This window comes from Coccinella septempunctata, chromosome 2, assembly GCF_907165205.1.
Source record: "Coccinella septempunctata chromosome 2, icCocSept1.1, whole genome shotgun sequence".
NCBI classification, from domain to species: domain Eukaryota; kingdom Metazoa; phylum Arthropoda; class Insecta; order Coleoptera; family Coccinellidae; genus Coccinella; species Coccinella septempunctata.
In genome coordinates, this window is record NC_058190.1 from 27,161,050 (window position 1) to 27,180,354 (window position 19,305).

The window sequence follows — 19,305 nt, forward strand, 5'->3', positions numbered from 1 at the left end:
CTAATGAGTTATTGTTCGTTGCTATGGTGACGCAATATTTTTTTATGCATGGAACTGATGGCCTAGGCTTACTAGATATCAATGCATCCTCATACTCGCTTGTTTCAACTCGTAGGTACTCGAAAATCATAAAGACATTCCACTGGCACTATTCCATGGTAATTCGAATATGATTTCATTAAATTTTTCGTTGCTGTCATTTTCCAGATATGACAGAGATTTCTGATTTTTCAACTGTAAACTATAGTAGAAAGTTTTTCTATCTTGCTGTAATTTTTTTTATTAAAACAATGTATCATACGTCACTATTCACCTTAATATTTCATGAGAGAAATAAGAACATTTTCCTGCTTTCTGTTTCACTATTGAATAATAGGACAATAAAGGCGTTACTATAGCGACCGTAAAATATGCATTTATTTTTCACGGGCTCTATACTCTGTGATCAGAGTTATTGTCGAATCACTTTTTCAATGCATCTTTTTCTAATTCAGCATGACTGAAAATGACAATTTTTCAATTTTTGTTCATACCCAAAATCTAGAAATTATAGGCCGGTGCTGTTTTCAGATTTGGATTACTCAGGAAAAAAAACTTAAAAATGTATCATCCGTTTTCTTCTAGCTGCTATAGTTCTCGAGATCTCCTCAGTAGACAACCAATTCTGCTGATAGTTATGATGAATAAAAAAAAGAATTACGATGAAAGTTGTAAGAATGGGCAAGTTTCCTAAAACTCCAAAATCGAATTTGAAATTATTTATAGAAACCTTTTGCATTAGTTATCCAACACGTAAAAGATTCGCTTCAAAATTAAGAAATTTCAGAAATATACCCTTCGAAACTTATTGAATATTCGAATATGTAAAAGCTTATGACGTACAATGCCTTTACTAAAGTATAGTAATTTTTGTTACTTAGACAAGAGTGGAACTGATCAAGAAGATATAGAATTCTATATCCACACATTACAAAAAATTGTTTCTGTAATCTGTGTCTATACATTCTTAAGTTCTTAGTTTGGTGATCACATTTGACAAGGAAAACAAACAGTGCATAGAAATATCAAACATTGACACAAAATGTCATCGTATGAGTTAAGTAGAAGAAAATTTTCAAAGTGAAGAACTGGCTATAAAGCTTACCTGAAAATAGGATCACCATCTTCCTTGTACCATGCGATAATAAGAATTCTGTCTGCATACTTTGGTGGTGAGAGATCACATGGTAAAAATGCCACACCTTTTTCGATAACTTTAACTTCCACAGTCGAGTAACTCCGTGAAGTGCGATCTGTAAAAAGTCACTGTGTCAAAAAAATATGTTATTCATGCCTCAATAACAAATGAAAATATCTTAACATTGCACTCTCTGTTTATTCTGGTGGCCGTTTGTCTTCTATGTAATTATTATTATTGGCCGTCGCATTTTGACAAATAAAATGGTACTTTGAAATTGACCGACATCCGGGTTATTGTATTCTCAATCCAAAACAGTGAAGATTAATGAAATCTGCAAAATGAGGTTTTTTATATTTCGAATCCCACTGCGATGTAACACTCAGAAAAAACACTCACATAAGAAATCAAATGGGATTTGAAAGTTTTCGTTATATGGAAAATTTATTATAAACTATAAAGGGTCGTTCAAAGGCATTGATGATAATGAAGATCTAGAAGAAGAAGTGGAGGCAAACGGAAAACCACTGATGGAACCACTGGAAACCGAAATCATTCCAAAACCGGCTTCACCAACAGAGATCAAAGAGATCATAATGGAATTGAAGAACAGGAAAGCGCCGGGAGAAGATAGGATAACGAATTATATGTTGAAGAAATTGCCTAGAAAAGGAATAGCAGCCTTGACGAATATAACAAACGGAGTGATGAGGACCGAATACTACCCAAAGAGACGGAAAACTGCAGAAATTATAGTTTCCAACAAGCCTGAAAAGGAACGGAGATTTCCACAAAATCATAGACCAATCAGCCTACTATCAGCACTAGGAAAAATCGTCGAGAGGGTTATCGCTAAAAGGCTGAATGAGGAAACAGTAATGTTGAAGATAATTCCACCCGAACAATTTGGATTTCGACGAGAACATTCGACTGAACTCCAATTGCGACGTCATAGAATACGTCATCCAAGGAATGCAGACCAAACAGGCCATAGGATTAGTTCTGATGGATATCGAGAGAGCTTTTGATAGAGTATGGCACGAAGGCCTAATCTACAAGATGAAAAAAGCAGGATATTCGACCAAGCTGTGCAAGATAATAAGGAACTATCTGAGGAATAGAAACTCTTATGTGAAGATAGATGGAGCAACCTTTCAAACCAGACAATTGGAAGCGGGAGTGCCTCAAGGATCGGTACTTGGACCTCTGCTTTACGTTACATACGTTTATGATATCCCGAAGAATGCTAGAAATATGCTCACCTTGTACGCAGATGACACAGGAATAGCGTTCAGACATCGACGCCCAGAGATCATACACCAGAGACTTCATAGACAAATTACTCAAACGGTGCATCAAATAGAAAATCCAAATCAGTGGAAGAAAGACTCAAGCAATTTTACTGCAATAGAGAAGATTGAGGATGGAAGAAAACCTTGAAGTTGATGGAGAAGGGGTTGAATGGGAAAATGAAGCAACATACCTAGGAGTGAAGCTTGACAGAGGACTAACATGGAAAAACCACATCAAATGTGCAGTTGATAAAACGAAAGCCGCAATGAGTAGACGTTATCCACTCATAGGCAGAAGAAGTCATATGAATAAAAACATCAAGTTGACGATGATTAAAACTCATCAGATCACATCAAGAGAATACAGGCCACTGAGAATAAACTCCTTAGAATGGCGATGGATGTACCCTGGTTTGTTAGGAACAAACAAATCTACAAGGACTTGGAATGGGAACCAGTTACAGAATTTATGAAGAGAAAGGCGGAAAGGATATTCGACAAAGCCAAACAACATCCAAATGAGGGACTACGAAGATTAGTCGACTACGATCCAACAGAAGAAGCTAGAAGGTCAAGAACCTACCACCGAAGACCGAGAGATCAGTTAAGGATTTAGAAAGTAACCAAAGAAGAGCTTAACCTATAAAAGGTAAAGGCAGCATACAACTATCAACACGATTATGATCGTGTGAGAGTCCAGAAACCATAGGAGTCAACTGGTTAATAGGCAAAATGCCCGGAACCTATGAAGAAGCAGTTTAGGATTTTTAGTGGGTCTCGAGCTCGGGAGAGTGAGAATCCCCACACTTGTTCCCTCTCAGGAGAGGGTGTGTTCGTCTGTCTGGCAGATTTTCCCCCTGCTTCACAAAAAAAAACCAAAGGCATACCACCCAAATCTAGTTATTTGCATGGATCAGAGATCAGTTTTCAAATAAATTTTTTTGCCGTGGAAGACAATTTAATTATTGACACATATGTAATATGCAGTAGCTTCAGGAGAGTATATGTTGGTTATCTTCTGTGGCTAAAGATTGAATACGTTACATCAGTTGCACATTTAAAGTAAATCAACCCGAAGATTAAATGCATGTATGTATATGATTGAGAACGGGTATCTCTCGAAGGAATTATCGGATAATTACAAGATTGTTAAATTCTTCAACAAAAATCATATTGCACCAATGTAAGTCAAAAGAATTGGAAAGAAGTTTCAAGGCAAGAGGAGCTCACCTTTAAACAAAAATTTCACATGAATCAACAATTAACGGGACAACTGGCTCGTATTTATGGCTGTTTATTTTCAATACTTTGATATAATAATAATAATTATATATTTATTGATCCATTAAGACATTTACCATGTATAGGACAAGTCAAATGAGAAATAGAAAAATTAATTTTCTGCAGCTCATTCTACGATGACATTAATCGAAAATCACACAGCTACGCTGTATTGTGTCTGTATGTCGAATGCAGTTTGTACTGTACAGTAACTGTGTTCAGCGGGACATATAGGTACGGTCCGTTTTGCTGCACTTACTGCATTACATTCGCTGCATTCATGTGCAGCAAACGCTGTACAGTTTTTGTTCATTGGCTGGATTTCAGTGTTTGCTAGGATAGATCAACTGCTTTTAGCGAATTGGCGAAAAGTAGAACAACTATAATTGCTGAAAATAACTCGTCATAGCAAAAGCACGATAAAGAACACCACAACAAGATCATAAATATGCGTGATGATAGATCTTCTATAGTTAGTAGAGAACAGCAGTGAATGTAATTTTAATAATTGTACTTTCACTAACTATTCTTTTGATGAATAAATATAAATATTTCGTTTCGTTGTGCTATATTTTTTTGGCTAAGAATTTCTCGCCGAATATCCCTCGTAAATTGACAAATAACTAATACCTTCGGCTTCGGGCTATTACCAAGCAACGAGTTTTCGATAGTCATAAAATTATCTCGTGTTCTAGGGATACTACTACTGAAAATGATAATATAGAATTATTATAAATCTTATTAATTCGTCACAATTAGTGTTCAGAGCAGTGCAAGGGATAAACTTGGGTGAGGTGCTAATTGAAAATGGAACATAATATAACAGAATAATTAAATAATGAACACATTTCTACTGATCAACTGAGTGCATAGGGAATAATCGCCGTGTAATCGTAACGTTATTTATTCAGCAATGTGACCTCCATAAAGGCGTTCAGATATTACAAATAATATATAAGACCCTAAAGCTCCCCTGGAGCTACTCAGAGATAGATAAATAAAAAATATCTGTCATTCATGTGCCACTTTTTTTCTCATTCGGGCATTTGGCGAACAGAGGTGTAACCACTTTAGGATTATTGACAAATCTACATCTGTGAAAAATCGAAATTATTTTGATAATAATAATAGTCTCAGTAAAATTTTCATTCTCACAATTCACTTTGATATTGGAAATGATGATACTGAAAATGACACAAATCATAAATCTATGAACTGACCTGAAATATCTTGAATTTAGTTCTTGGTTTAATCTCCAACAAAGGGGAAAAATATATTAGTTCTACAGTTCGACTTCGAGTTATACAGGTTGAAGCAATACATGGAGATGCCTACTAAAAATATCTCTTTTTTCTAAGTTTAGAAGGTTTGCCTCATAGCTTGTAGATCTTGTTATACTGATAATGATTAAGGATTAAGTCATAGAATATAAAATACCAGGAGCATGCCGGGCTTTTCCTTTGAAAAACCTTGCGAACGGAAACGGCCATATTAGAGTACCTTGTGTGATCTTATTCTGTCGTGTAAGGTAGTTGCGGGTGATAAGGCCTAAGCAATGTAAATTCAATTAATAATGGTCGCTGGCATTCAAAATCACAGTCGTGGGTAGCAATCATTCATAGATGGCGCCTCAAAGCGGCCATGACTACAGTGACTCTAACGAGACAGTGGCGACAATTGTGGTCTCGTTTTTCATCGTTTTAGCAAGAATATGGCGGATTTGGTCACGTGACGTGACGTGAGCCAATCCGCATTCCGAATTAGAGATCATAGCATTGAAATCTGTGCTTCTAAGCCGCCATATTCTTGCTAAATTTCCAATTGTCGCCACTGTGTTTGATAGAGTCACTGTAGCAATGACTACATGACGCGTTAGACCTCACATTACTATCAGAGTGGTATCAAATAATGCGCAAAGTGATATCATTAACAATGCGTTAGCTAGTCAGCGCCGGATGATGCAGTTGATTTTGACTGTCCTGAAGTCTGTTGCATAGGGAAATTTGATATAATTTTTGAGAGTTAAACATAACTTTTGCTTAATAATTACACTGGTCTCAGTGACCAAATATAATAAGCCTATTTTGATTATTTATGGATGTGAAAGTCTGATAGGCCTCATTATTCTACTATAGTATAATAAGGCCTACTTACAAGGTTTTGAAAATGTTCAACTTCGTCTTTCTGCAGAAGGTGCCATTTTTTTGTTTTTATTTGAGAGTATTTGATGTTTAAGTTCAATTAAAAATAAAATTTGGTGACTGAAGTTCATAGTTATCGAGTCATTCCATATCATCCTTAGCTCATCTCATTATCCGCAACTATCTTCATCCATTCATTGCTAACTCTCGTTACCGAGAATAAATCTACAGAAAAACTAAAAATCCAGTCTATCGGTGCGATCAAACTTATAATTTCTCAGGGCTATTTGCGACTGTGTCTGAAGAGACCGAACCGTGACCTAAAGATCCTTTCACACTCTGGGCATGGATAGTCAATAACCAGAGCTGGCCGCCGCTTCATTCTTCTCGAGTCCCCATTATAGCTGTGGACCAAAGGCCTCCACTGTGATCTGTCTAACGCTAGTTGTTCCCAGTTATGGTTGGCATCAACTTATTTTAGGGATTGATGCAGTATATCCTTGAACCGCTTATACTGGCCTTTTATATACCAGGTCAGACTGTTCAGACGGTAGTGTGCTATCTTATATTTTTGTGAAGAATCTTTTGTTGTTATCCAGGATGTTGTAGAATATAGCGGTGCAATTAAACTCTTTGAAGATATTGTGTATTCTGTCAGATAATTCAGGGAAGAATACCAGTTTCGAATATATAATAAAAAAGGTGTTTGGTGGTGCTTCTATTCATAATTGTTCACTATTTATCGGATGTAATATCTTATACTTCACAATGTAACGAATCACCATTGTTTTCAAAAATAAATTTCATTGCAGCCTTGAAATGGATAAAATCGCATCGAATCGTTAGCGATATCCTAATTGTCTGATTTGAAAATAAAATCTGTCCACAGTTCCCTGAGATATTTTATTTTATTTTTTCGTTTGTAAGGTTATATTTCCCTAATTTCTTTTCTTGTTAAATAAAAACTCCTTCTATCATTATCATCAATAGGCTTGTTCGTAGAGTGGTTCAAAACGGTTGTGAACTGTACAGAGCAAGGGCAAATGGATTTTCGTCCTCCTAAAATGGAATTGCGCTTGCTCTGTACAGTTCAAAACCGTTGTGAACCACTCTACGAACAAACCTAATATTAAATCATCTGTTATTGTATTCGTTGTCCTTTCAACACAGTACCTTGACGTACAAGGTCGGCAGACAGCCGTTCGCTATACTTGAGATTGTGAGTCCTATCGAAAGGAAGGTTTCCTTCGATTCGCATAACTCAATCTATTTCAAAAACCTGGAAATTTTCATGAATCTTGTTTCTTGTTTTGACTTATAGTAACTAACTTTCGGCCAGTCGCGAGTTTTTGTTGTCAATCTGTATCAATGTAATTGGCGCGTAAAACTCATACTTGAGAAAGTTTCTTCCATTATACGAATAATTAATATCGACGTGACAAAATTGCCAAAACCACGCAAGGAAACTTGTTGATTCTTCTAGAAATTCACAAATTGTAAGTTTTCTAATTTATACACCGAAAAATGTGCCGTGAAGACAAATTCAAAGCGAAATGAAAACCTTTATAAAGTATCTGCCGGCCCATGTGGAATATACACGAGGCACCACTGAATCAAAACATATATTTACATCAGGACGGAGGCGAGGTTGGGATTTTGTATGCTAAAATTTACTGGCAACTGAAATCCCAAACTCTCATGCGGGCATGTCAGGAATGACAGCATTATTCCTAGCAGATATTATGATGGAGGAAATAACTATTTAGAAATTTCCCTTTTCTGGCTAACTGATGGGTCTTTCAGTTCCCTATTATTCATACCTATATGGAAATAATTTTCTACAGGGAGAGACCTTGAAATATTTGTACTCTTCTCGATAGTTTAAAATTGAAACGGAACACTGCCATCATAAGCAGAATAAACTTGTTTGAAATAGGTTATCTTCTCATTTAAAAAGTAATGGTAATAATTTTTAAAAATTGTTATAGTACAGGGTGGGCAAAATTCGTTGTCTACTGAGGGGATCTCGAGAACTATAGCAGCTAGAAGAAAACGGACGACACATTCTCTAGCTCTTTTTTCTTGACTAATCCAAAACTGAAAACAGATCCAGCCTAACGTTCATGGATTTTGAGTTATGGACGAAAATTGAGAAATTGTCATTTCCAATAAAGCTGAATAACTCGTTTATTTGATCTCGTATTCCAAATCCGTTGTTACATTCTACAGGCACTTTTTTATGAAGAATTGGAATATGATATCATTAAATTTTTTCATCCAGTCATTTTCGAGATACGACAGGGATTTCCGATTTTTCAAATGTAAACTATAGTTGAAAGTTCTCTCATTCTGCTGAAAATTTTTTGCTGATTTCAAAAATGTATCATATGTCGCTATTCACATGAATATAACATAAGAAAAAAAAGTTCAATACTTTTTCCTGCTTTTCGATTCACTGTTGAATTTTTAGTAGGCTGGCGTAACCATAGCAACCGTTGAATATGCATTATATTTTGTGAACCTGAGCCTCTATGATTGAAATCACGGATTGCTGAATAAATATTTCGATGATTAATTTGCCATCGTTTGTTCTCGCGATGTTTGGCATGCTTATCTTACGATGGTACTCATTTCGAATACTACCGTGGACAAACGTACCTATTTTTCATCATCTTACTTTTGTAAAAATCATAATTATAGATAGCTTTCGTATTTCATTTATATTACTGACTCTTTAAGTTTCTTTCATGAATTGATAAACGATAATTGAATAAATTTTCTTCTTTAATAATCAGACGAAAGTCTTTTACTCTCTTTTAAAGGATATCGATCACTTTATATAAAAGAAATAATTATTCGACAGTCTGTGATTCCTATCACACAAGGTTGAGTTCATATAGGATTATGTGGAGTTCACAAACCATAATGCATTTTCACCGGACGCTATGGTTACGCTAGCCTACTAAAAATTCAACAGTGAATCGAAAAGCAGGAAAAAGTATTGAATTTTTTTCTTATGTTATATTCATGTGAATAGTGACATATGATACATTTTTGAAATCAGCAAAAAAATTGCAGCAGAATGAAAGGACTTTCAACTATAGTTTACATTTGAAAAATCAGAAATCCCTGTCGTATCTCGAAATTGACTGGATCAAAAAATTTTGCAATATCATATTCGAATTTCTCATAAAAAAGTGCCTGTAGAATGTAACAACGGATTTCGGATACGAGTTCAAATAAACGAGTTATTCAGCTTCATTGGAAATGACAATTTCTCAATTTTCGTCCATAACTCAAAATCTATGAACGTTAGGCTGGATCTGTTTTCAGTTTTGGATTAGTCAAGAAAAAAGAGCTCGAGAATGTGTCGTCCGTTTTTTTCTAGCTGCTATAGTTCTCGAGATCCCTTCAGTAGACAACGAATTTTGCCCACCCTGTACAATATTTTAAATTCTGTTCATTTTTATTTTATTGACACACTGTATGGGTTGGAATATCGAGTTTTTTTGATATAACCTTGAATAAATTTCGTTATTGAAGCCATACCGTCTAACAATTTCTGTTCAGTCAAAAAATCGCTCATTTTTTTTCGCACCTATTGGTGCGAAAATGTATGTATATTTTGCAATGCAGAATTTTTTTTGGGGTTTAGTAGTTGATAATCTTATGTCTTATGTTACTAGAAAAACAAATGTAGTGTAATTTAGTTCAAAACTTCAAACTTAGATAGGGTAAAATTTAGCAAGCAACGTCAAAATAATCATTACACCAATAACGTTATCACCAAAAATTATAGAGTAGAAAGATGAGAAATAAAGCGACTAAAGTGATGTGGGCGCCAACTGTGTTACAAATGTGTTCTCAAGACCCTAAGACTGGTTAAAATATTAATTCGAGGGCCATTTGCTGAAAAATGAAATTCTGTAAGATTTCCGATGGCCATTTTGATCAAGAGGTTTTGAATGTTTTGATTCTCGTACCGCCTTCTGATTATCTAGCTCGTTGTATTTGCTGATTATTGAAGATTTTTGTCTAATTTCTTGGTGAAAACCTCTAAATATCGTTCGAAAATGATTGCAGGGTGAAGAACCGTGGATCAAATAAAATGGATTTCCCGAATTTAAGTTTTTTGCTTTACTAAGGAAAATGGAAATGTAAGTATTAAAACTGGTAACATGTGACTCGGTTTCTCATTGATTTTTATTTTCAGTGCCTCAAAGTGGATGAAATTTTCAGGGCGTAAAGGCCTGCAAACACTACTAACTACTCTATGTGCAGTCTGCATTTTACTTGAAGTCAATTGAGAACTGTTCGTCCACGTAAATTATTGTTGTATGCAGGAAGCATCCCTTGCATGAAGGGTCTATGTAGGGGAATTTATAAATTTTTAAAAGTCATATATGTCTTTTATACGTCCATTTAAAGCTTCTCGATATAGATAACTTCTCTACTTCCCAATTGCTTCCTTCAAAATGCAAGGGGTTTATTGATTTCGATTTGGGAATCGAGTGACTGTTATATTGTTATTTAGATAGTCAATGTTTTATGAAACCTGCTACGAGTGTTTTGTTCATTCATTAATCAATTTGTACATTGTGCCATAAAGAGACCATACCATAAGAAATCACAAAAAAGCAGCAGAAACTATACTGACGGGCTAACATACAGGTTTTGTATACCTCTGTATGGATTTTTTCATTGTTGTTCTGGAAATTCTGTGAATAATATGTAAGTAACTGAAACGTGTATGCTATAATTGTATATTGAATATTGGTTCATATTAATATCTGATACAAATCGTACAAATTCAACTAAGTTTATTAATTCAAAACAACATATTGCACAAAAATAACACATTTGACGTATAGCAGATCACATAAAATTTTTGTAAAATTTTTATGAATTGCAAATAAAGATATAGCACAACCGACAGCGTATTTCATTGATACCAATTGATGCCAAACAATGTTTAGATTAAGCCTTACATCCTGGTCACAAAACAAAATCATCCTTTTGCTCAGGATGTTTGTTTTCTGGTCTCAACAAAGTCGATATTGAAATTCAATACGAGGAAAAGAACTCGAATTTCACTTCTCTAAATTGAGGGGTTCAGAGCTGAAGTGAACCATTCCATTCAGCCTAATTTTGAGATGAATGGCTTAGAAGTTGTTTATCACCAATTAATTCAAAAGTGACTCTTTTAGATTTTAAAAGGTTAGAATGTAAGCATATGCTTACATAAGAATAATAATAAATAAAGGGGTCACTTTTGAATTAATTGGTGATAAACAACTTCTAAGCCATTCATCTCAAAACTAGGCTGAATGGACTTGGTCCACTTTACAGTGACTCTAACGAGACAGTGGCGATAATTGTGGTCCCGTTTTTCATCGTTTCAGCAAGAATATGGCGGATTTGGTCACGTGACGTGACGTGAGCCAATCCGCATTCCGAATTAGAGATCACAGCATTGAAATCTGTGCTTCTAAGCCGCCATATTCTTGCTAAATTTCCAATTAACGCCACTGTGTTCGATAGAGTCACTGTAGTTCACTTCAGATCTGAACCCCTCAATTATAAAACAGAAAACTGTTATTAAACAGTTTGTCTGTATTGACAATACGTTTTAGCGCCATCTCATTGTCAAATGTGTTTTCACTGGCCGAAATATAGTCGGTTTTTAGTGTTAGAGATATGCGGGCGTTTTCTATCTTTCTATTCTATAATCTTAGGTTATCACTTCAAGATTTTGATCAGAAGTTGAACAATTATAATGGAAATAAAAATCGGTTCTAGTTTTTTTCTCCAAATTCAATTACGACAGACTATGCTTGAAAAAATTAAGGAACCTGCTAGCGCTTATTGAACAAGTACACCCAGTAGAATGAACCGAGCAGTGTTTACGATAAAAGAATTAAATTTAATGAGGAACATATGCGACAAGCCCTTTAAAATTTCATGTTGTTACGGTAATTCATGAAAATTATTTGTTACTGTAGCTCACAAAACATGAACTCATTCCCTCTATTACCCGTTTGGGAATCATATTAATAACGAGATAATCCAGCGGTCCGTCCATTCCGCCTCTACGCGACTGCAAGTTAGGGAGGTATACACCTATAGTCTCCACTAGTGTGCAAACACACGATGGTGCCAACGACCCTAACGTTTTAATAACTTAGTCGATTTCATAAGATGGAACAAATTTCGAACGTGAGCAATGAAGCTACGATTCCTTGGAGAATAAAGGTTGATTCTCGCTACACCTTCCGTATATTTTCCGTTGAATTTTTGTATATTCTCACTATATCTCCTCATATACATTCCGTCGTCGCGTCGATCAGTTTTGTTTCGATAGGATACACACAATCAGTGGCGGCCTTTGGGGGCGACCGCCCAGGGCACCGTAGGCAGGATCTGATACTCTCCTGACGAAATAGATCGAAGGCACCCTAGGCACTCCAAATTTCGTATCCGAATTTTCAGGGTCGCTGTACAGCTAGCTGTGGGCATTTTTTCAGACCTAAACATCACGAAAGATGAATTGTCCAATAGGACCAGGCGTTTTTGGATTCAGTTTGAGGGTAGATCCTGAACGGGTTCGTTGATTAATCAAGAAAACAGTCGGGTGAGTTTTGCTATATTCAATTACTCTTCCAGCGATGACACGTTCAGAATCAATAAATTGAAAATTTCAAAATACATTTTGTACTTTGATTTATAAAAGGACCACAGGCTCGATCCCACTTGCCTAATAACGGAATTACTCACATCATAAGAGAAATATTATACTCGTAACATACGAGGACGTATTGATATATATGTAGTTAGCCTAGACCAGTTCCATGCATACAAAAGGATTTCATTACTACAGCAACGAACAATAACTCATTAGAAGTGTCAGTGTGAAGTTTAAGTTCAAAAAAGTAAACCAGAGTTACGCAATAAATTAAAAGAAAGGAGATGTCCACCGAAATTGTGAAACTCGAAAAATTGGAGTATCGAGCCATCATCAAGTACCTGTTAAGAGGGTTAAGAGGTAAGCAGATTTACGAAGATATGCTTAATACCCTTGGTGATTCATGTCCTTCGTATGCGACCGTAAAATATTGGACTGCAAGCTTCAAAGAAGTAAATTGTCCATTGAAGATGATGACCGATCGAATTTGGCTAAAACGGATATCTGAAGCACTGAATATGTCATAAGAACGCGTTCATCATTTAGTTCACGTCAATTTAAACATGAGAAAAATTGATGCAAAATGGATCCCCAAATGTTTGAATGTTGACCAAAAGCGTGCAAGAGTAGAAGCATCGCGTTCAATATGTGCTCGATTGGAAATGGATGAAGACTTCTCAAATCGAATTGTTACTATGGATGAGACTTGGGTACATTTCTACGACTCAGAAGTTCTCCAAGATTTAAGCAGTTTCGTGTCCAAAAATCTGCTGGAAAAGTTCTTGCTTCTTGCCATGGAGTAATCATGATTGATTTTTGGATAAGGGTTGAACAATAACCGAAGATTACCTACTATTCGACATTACTGACGGAAAAAATTAGAAAAGACGCGGAAAGCTATCCAAAGGTGTTTTGCTTTCACAGGATAACGCCCCTGCACACAAATCTCATGTTGCCATGCAAAAAATTCGTGATTTAGGGTTTGAATTACTAGAACAACCTCCTTATTCACCAGATTTGGCTTCATCTGACTATAATCTCTTTCCTCAACTGAAAAAAGTTCAAAAGGTCGTAAATTTTCTTCCAACGAGGAGGTAATGAAAGGTGTGGAAGTCTGGTTTGCAGAGCAAGAAAAAAATTGTTTTTTTTTTCAAGTTCTAGAGATATTACTGGTCCGCTGTAATAAATATATCAAATCAAGAGGAGAATATGGTGAGTAATAAAATACATATTTTGAGATTTAAATTTTGTTCGGTTCTATAGTAGGCTAGGAATTTTTCAATATGTCCTCGTATATGTGGGATATATCGTTCCAAAAATTAATTAAGAACGCAGTTTTGAGTCTTTAGGAACAGTTTATTTACATCTATTCACCCAGGCTGAAATTCAAAACAATGGTATGAACAATTTACTATTATAGATCTAAATATACAAACAATTAAGTAACTGAAAATCAAGAACCAGCAGAGTAAAAAAACAACGAAAATCGCAATTAACTAACAAAAACAGCGACATCACAGAGAGAAAAAACAATGGTTTTTGTAACTGCTGAATGCGTCTATTCAACAGTTTCTATTTCTCAGAGAGCAAAAATTTCCACAAAGTAACTAAATATTTTTATTACTCAAAATATGGGTCACGACGTAACAATACCATTACGGTTATTAAATCATATAGTATAGGTAGATTTAATCGATCGACACCTGCTCCAACTGAACATATACCTATTTTTAAAAGCATTCTGTCACATTTTCTATCATCAATGTACTAGTGATCGAGTTGCTAAATGGCGGAGGAACATGTTGAGTGAAAAGGTTTTGCTGAAGCAGGATCCATCAGTGTATCCTAACATTCCTGAATTTTCCGCGATAGATGATTATGCAAATAATGAACATTTCTTTACGAATAGAAGTGGCCTTGGATCCAGTTTAAGGGTAGATCCACATTTTCTCCATTATCATTTGAGTTGCAAAATGGCGGAGGAATACGTTCGAGGTGACAATTCTAAATTTGATGCGATGTTCTAGAAATAATGTACATTTGTTTATAATGAGAGGGGGTTCAGGATCCAATTTGTGGGTTGATAGTAGATCCACATTTCCTACCGTCGATGTGCTAGAATTTGAGGTGCAAAATGGTGGAAAAATATGTATGTCCTGCACTGACATTGTTGATTTTGGTTCGATATATGATTGTGTAAAAAATGAACATTTGTTTACAACTAAAACCTTCCTTGGATCCAGTTTGAGGGTAGATCCGCATTTGCTCCTATCCATCAGTTGAGTTGCTAAATGGCGGAGGAATTGGTTGAGGTTACATTTCTTAATTTGGTGCGATAGATGATTTTGGAAACAATGTACAGGGTGGGCAAAATTGGTGATACTTGAACTATAACTTTTTAAAGCCAACAAGAAAGAGGAATACGCATGGCACATTACTAGCAACTTTTCGAAAAACCCGTTCTTATACGATTCTCATTTGTTTTCAAAATATAGCGTAATTGAAATGTTTCAAATAGTTTACCGCTTCTTCGAATGCTGTAGTTATCGATTGTTCGGTCCGTTTTGTTGTTCTGACATTTGTTAGTGTCAGTGTGTTTGACGCAATAATACTCACAACTCTCATGTATGGTCAGACGAAAATCCACACGCAGTAGTCGAAACTAATTTCCAGCACAAGTTTTCGGTTAACGTGAGGTGTGGTACGGTCGATGGTTAATTAATTGCCCCGCATATTTTAGAAAATCGTCTTACAGGAGATAACTACTTATTTGTCTTGCGAAATGAATTGAAAGCATTATTAGAGGAAGTTCCTCTAAACATCAGAATGCAAATGTATTATCAGCACCATGGAGCTCCCGCATATTTTACTCGTCAGGTTAAGCAATATTTGGACGGAGAGTTTCCAGGACTATGGATTAGTCGCTGTGGTCCTATTAGTTGATCTCAAGACCTTATACCACTGAACTATTGTTTGTGGGGCTGGCTCAAAAATGGAGTGTACAAAGTGAAAGTCCACACTCGGGAGGTCAAAGAAAGACATGAATCACTTAAAAAAGCAACAAGAGCCCGTCGCACACGAAGTAGAAGGTGTTTAGTGGTTAATAGCGGTAATTTTGAACATTCGTTGAAACTACGCTATGATTAAAATCATGTTAATTCAGAAAATTTCGTTTTTTGTTATTATGTTATATTTTGAAAACAAATGAAAATCGTATAAGAACATATGGGTTTTTTGAAACCATTTTTAGGTGTATAATACACACCTGGAGTTTGGTCCGTTCATCCTGACTCACCCTGTAGACACTTTTTTTATAGTATCCAGTGGCGTACTATGATTTTTCCCAACTGGTATATTTGCTGAGCAATAATATAACGATGTGTTCCGTCTTATGGAAACACAGTATTTTAAAATGACTTAGAAAGACTGAGGGCGATGTATGATATATTTCTGAAACGGTAAAAAATGGTTATTCTTTCTAAATTATTTCAAACTAGGGGAGACCGGGGTTGGTTGTGACGGGGGCTGGTTGTGACAGAGCCTTTTGCGCTCAATTAATAGATATCAGTCGCGTCGCGTTTATTCCAATAGAGCCAGCTATAGCTATTACGTATTGCGCCTGACGGTGGCTTTGATCGCTAACGTACCGCGTGTGTTTGGATGATTTATGTATTTTCGAGGTGCTTTAGGAAATAAAAGTGACGCCAAATATTGTTGTGTGAAGTGACTAATGTAACAGCTGAAACAAGTATTGTGGCGTTAAAATACTAATTCAGGTATGCTCTTTCTCACATATATAAAATTATTTGGCCATTCATAGAAATAATGTTGGAAATAAGATAACAAAGCAGAAATGTGCTTTGGGGTTGGTTGTGACATTCCAAAAACACAGCCCAATAGTAAAACCAACCACATTGAGGCCCCAAGCACCCCCAAAAATTCACCATCTGTGACATATTCCCTTTCCTTTCCAGACTTAGAACTTGAAAATTCACCAGGACCTTCTGGCATCACAACATATTTTTCTCCAGAAGATTTGAGACCAACACCAAAGGCTGGAAAACGTCTAGTTAAAAGAAAAGGGCAAAAACCTGGTAGATCGGCCATATGGACAGATACACCAAATAAGAAGGAATTAGAAGAAAAACAAAAGATGAAAGATTTGAAAGAACAAAAGAAAAAACAAAGGAAACCGGTGTCAAGAGAAATATATGCAAGGGTAAAGGTAAAGCTAAAGCTAAGACCATTTAAGCTAATAGCGGTTCGGAAGATGAAGGGGAAACTTTCTGTTTAATTTGTCACGAACCACGAACCTTTTTCCATCTCTCGACCTAAAGAAAAATGGCTGCAGTGCACCAGTTGCTCTAGATGGGCTCATGAAGAATGCCCGGATAAAAGTCCATATTTTGTATGCAATCACTGCAATTCCGATGACGATATGTAGGGGCGTCACAACCAACCCCATAAGCGTCACAACCAGCCCCATGTCGGGGCAGGTTGTGACATTTAGAGTTTTTTTTTTAATTCTCAGTAGCCATGTTTGTATTGCTTTCAATTAGTTCGTTTCTATTTTTTTCTACAGATATATGTTTAAACTAAATAAATATGCGTTTTAGAGCCTTGAGTTTTTTTATAGAGATGTACAAATAATTATACTTTAAAATTGGCACAACCAACCCCGGTCTCCCCTACTGTTTTCATAAGAAAAACACATCTTTATGTTATAGCTCAGCAAATATACCTGTTGATTGGATTGCTGGATTGCTATCAAAAAAGTGTCTCAAAAAGTTTTAATATCAAACTCTTAGTACAAACAGAAACGGAGATAATAACCAAAGTTTAAATCGCTGAAATTTAAATTTGGGCCTATAAATCAAAATCAAAAAAACATAGAGGTATGCAGTTGATGGCATTATTCCTTTCTCGAAAAAAGACAACATGAATGTTACATTCATTTTCCTCTTTTCGTTGGGTTGATAAGTTCAGGTATCACCAATTTTGCCAACATTTGTTTATAAGAGGTGTATCAGGATCCAGTTTGACGGTAGATTCAAATTTCCACTTGCCAAACTGCTATCAGTTGAGTTGCTAAATGGCGAAGGAATATGTTGGGGTGAAAAGGTTTCGATAAAGCAGGATCCAGTCTATCCTGATATTACTGAATTCGATGCGATAAATGATTTTGGAAATAATGGAAATTTGCTCACAACTAGATGCGTTCTAGGATCCAATTTGAAGGTGTATCCACATTTTCTCTTGTCAAATGTGCTATTAGTTGAGTTGCTAAATGGCGGAGGAATCCGTTGAGGTGACAATTCTGAATTTGGTGCTGATTTTGGAAATGATGAACATTTGTTTACAACTAGATTCGTTTTTGATCCATCCATCGGTTGAGTTGCTAAATGGCGGAGGAAAAAAGTGGATGTGAGGGGGTTTTTCTGAAGCAGGATCAAGTGTATTCCGAGATGTATTCTGACATTGCTGAATCTTTAGTTTAAAGGTAGATCCATAGTCCCTCTTGTCAGAGTGTCATCGGTTGAGTTGATAAATGGCAGACAAATATAGGTCCTTTCGTTTGCATAAACAGTGTAGCACTTTTCCACACTCGATTTGATTTACACCAGTGTAGAGGAAATATAGTTTATCTACACATAGTCAAAAGGAGATGTAGATAAACTACACCTCCTTTACACTGGTGTACATTCAATCAGCAAACGAATAATAAAATCGAGAGTAGAAAAGTGCAAACGAAAGGACCTTTAGTTTAAATGAAAAGGTTTTGCTAAAGCAGGGTCCAGTTTATCCTGACATTTCGAAATTTGGTGCGATTGATTATTTTAGAAATATTGAATATTTATTTATAACTATGAGCGTTTTTGGGTCCAGTTTGAGGGTAGATCCATATTTCTTTTTATATCGATGTGCTACCAATTAAGTTGATAAATGGCGGAGAAATTTGTTGAGGCTGAAGCAGGATCTAGGGTATCTTGACATTTCTGAATTTGCTGCAGTAGATGATTTTGGAAAAAATAGTTTTTTAACTATAAGCGTTTTTGGATACAGTTTCAGGCTAGATCCACATCTCCTCTTGTCAATGTGCTATGGGATGAGTTGATAAATGGCGGAAGAATATGTTGAGATGAAAAAGTTTCGGTGAAGCAGGATACAGTGTATCCTGACATTTCTGAGCAGTAGAAGTGCAGATGAAGGTACTTCATGAGTATCTTTACATCAAATTTGGTAGTGTAATAATTCACTGCTCTCTGTGTCTGCACATGACGATTTAGGGCAAGATACATATTTCTGAAATCCCAAAGAGGGTTCGGTCACAAAAATTTATTTATATTCCATAATGAAAATAAATCTGAAGTTTTTCTTTATTCAATGAATGAGGTCTTTCAAGCAAAAGTCAGGTAGTAGTACTTCAAGTCAAAATCAAATTTAGTAAGCTATCCAGTATTTCCCAAAAATCATTTTAAGATTCAGCGTTCAATCGACTGATTTTTATTATAAAATGATAATAAATCTCTTGTATATGAACCTCTATGTAAAGCTTCCTTGTTACAGCACTGATTTTTTTAATCTGCATGTGTTCACCTGAATTAGAGAATGCAATTCAGATTTGAAACTCGTTTCATGGTATTTATAAGCAGCATCAACAACATATTTTCATCGAATTCGAACCTCGTGTGAGTCATAAGAGACTCTTAATTTTGTTTTGTGACAAATTGA

General features: G+C 35.7%; 1 protein-coding gene across 1 annotated transcript in view; it reads right to left on the bottom strand.

Moving 5' to 3' along the window:
- Positions 1-19,305, bottom strand: part of LOC123306869 (nephrin-like) — a 429,730-nt gene that overhangs the window by 83,929 nt on the left and 326,496 nt on the right. The window contains exon 4 of the mRNA XM_044889048.1: positions 1,145-1,292. Within this exon, the coding sequence (XP_044744983.1) occupies positions 1,145-1,292 (148 nt within the window). The remainder of the gene's footprint in view (positions 1-1,144; positions 1,293-19,305) is intronic.